The sequence below is a fragment of the Terrapene carolina genome, unplaced genomic scaffold, assembly GCF_002925995.2.
Source record: "Terrapene carolina triunguis isolate 2854851 unplaced genomic scaffold, T_m_triunguis-2.0 Scaffold43979, whole genome shotgun sequence".
Classification (NCBI taxonomy): domain Eukaryota; kingdom Metazoa; phylum Chordata; order Testudines; family Emydidae; genus Terrapene; species Terrapene triunguis.
The window spans coordinates 1-2,133 of NW_020708330.1; the positions used below are offsets into that span (position 1 = coordinate 1).

A 2,133-nucleotide genomic window follows, 5' to 3' on the forward strand; every position below is an offset into this window, starting at 1 on the left:
TCCCCTCCCAGAGCTGGGGATAGAACCCAGGAGTCCTGGCTCCCAGCCCCCTGCTCTCACCACTAGCCCCCACTCCCCTCCCAGAGCTGGGGTATAACCCAGCCGTCCTGGCTCCCAGAGTCTAACCAGTAGACCTCACACCTTGAAGAACCGGGAATAGAACCTAGGTCTCCTGAATATTATGGACTGGCCCACACAGCTATTCATGGGCCGTGTTATTAGGTCAGACGATGGTGGAACCGTAGCTTTGCTAGGGCTGGTCAGTGGGAGAGGGGCGGCTCCTCGGCCCAGCCCCGGGACGACCAGCTCCAGAGAGCAGCGGGCGAGCGTTAAGGGCCACGAGGCAGGTTCTGTACCTGAGGAGAACGGCACGAAGGCGTCGTTCTTCTTAAAGCGGCCGTTCTCGTCCAGGAAATGCCCCGGGTTGAATTCTTCTGGGTGGCTGAAGTATTTCGCGTCCCGTAGGACAGAGCCCAGTAAGGGGAACACGTTGGTGCCCTGGGGAAATGGAGACGAGAGAGGTAAGGATTAAATACACCTGTATCTCTTCCAACCTCAACCTCCACCCACCCATAGGAGATATCCCGAGAGTGCCCATGAGAGCCGCTAGTCCGGGGATCACAACGGGGCATATCGTTTTATCTGAGTAAACGGGACATAAAGACAGTCTGGGATTCCCCCGACCCTGGTGTCCTGAGTCTCTGTAATCGCCGCAGTGGTGTTAGCAGTGGGATACATACCCACGCCTCCTTTGGCGAGACTGGAGGGTTCCGTAAAATCTTGACCCACGGCTGAGGGTGGGGCAGTCGGTCCCTTCCTCCGTGGGGCTGTTTATTCTCGGTTTTGGCGGATCGTTTATTGCTGTGACGCCGTTCTTGGGGGAAGTTTGTGTCGCCAGAAAGGGGGACGGATGTTTGCACCCACTGTCACTTTCTAGTCCCTACGGTTCTGGGGCGGTTCAGACAACCGGGGCTCAGCCCCAAACCACCTTTCCCTTTGCAAAAGCAACCCCTAAACCCGGGAGGTTTCGCGATTTCAACCCTGTCCGTTTGCCCCCCGGCCCCGCACCTTGGGGAGGGTATACCCCCGGAACTGGGTGTCCCGGATCACGGTGTGCGGCACCCCCATGGGCACGATATCCGTCACCCTCTGGATCTCATGGATCACCGCATCCGTGTAGGGCATCTTCATCCGGTCCTCGCAGGCGGGGATGCGGTTGCGGCCGATGACGTGATCGATTTCCTGGTGCACTTTTTCTGTGGAGAGGCCGGCAGAGCTCTGCGGGAACCGCGCGGGCATCACAGCCCCCAGGCCATGCGGGAGAGTGGCAGGGCCTCACGGCACTAAAGCCCCACCAATCCCGACGGGGCTGACCTGCGGAACGGCCTGCTGCCACGGGGGACTTCTACTGGTGCTGGCCACTGAAGCAATTAATAGTTAGAGAAAGAGCCGGGCACAGGGGAGGGAGAGGTCGCCAGTTGCCACCAGCGAGATTTCTGGGGCAGCCCAGGGCAGCGGTTGCAGATTTCGGTGGGGCTAACAGGGTGCGGGTCACGGGGGTGTATTTGGGGCAGCGGCAGCCAACCCTGGCTGACGGAGCCCCCGACCTGCAGGTTTATCGGCCATGTCCATGGGTCGGGCGCTAGCAGTCACTGGAATCCCACTGCAAAGGGCTGGAACGTGTGCGTGCGAGTTTGCGTGTGACCCACACTAACCCGTCGAGCGGCCGGTCCTTTAGCAGAGGCAGTTTTTAGAGAGAGAGAGTTCTACGCAGAGAGAACTCACCAAGGGCCTCATTAGATGCACATTAGTGGGTCTGAACGCCACTGCCCTCTGCAGGGTGGGAATGAACTGCCTATGTGCCATAGCCCCTACACCGCAGTTAATGGAGATTCTCCTTATCAAGTGATAGGGGCCTGGGCAGAAGGATCTGGGTTTCATCCCTGCAGCCGATCACAAAAGCTCCGGGTAGCTCATGGAAACTCGCATCCCACTCACTAAACGATCCAGCCTTTTCCTTCCTTTACCTTCGACTTCCGGGTGCTTCATGAGGAAGAGGAACCCGTAGCGCAGGGTGGAGCTGACAGTCTCCGTGCCGGCGAAGAACAAGTTGAGCGTGGTGAGCACCAAGTT

At 58.8% G+C, this 2,133-nt stretch overlaps 1 protein-coding gene across 1 annotated transcript; it reads right to left on the bottom strand.

Annotated features, from left to right (window-relative positions):
* Positions 1–119: 119 nt before the first annotated feature.
* On the bottom strand, positions 120–2,130 carry LOC112121467 (cytochrome P450 2G1-like; the record flags this gene model as incomplete). Its single annotated transcript, XM_024220458.1, has 3 exons — positions 120–498; positions 1,069–1,256; positions 2,028–2,130. Coding segments are annotated over 3 exons (654 nt in total), but the record flags the coding sequence as incomplete, so codon positions are not given.
* Positions 2,131–2,133: the final 3 nt, after the last annotated feature.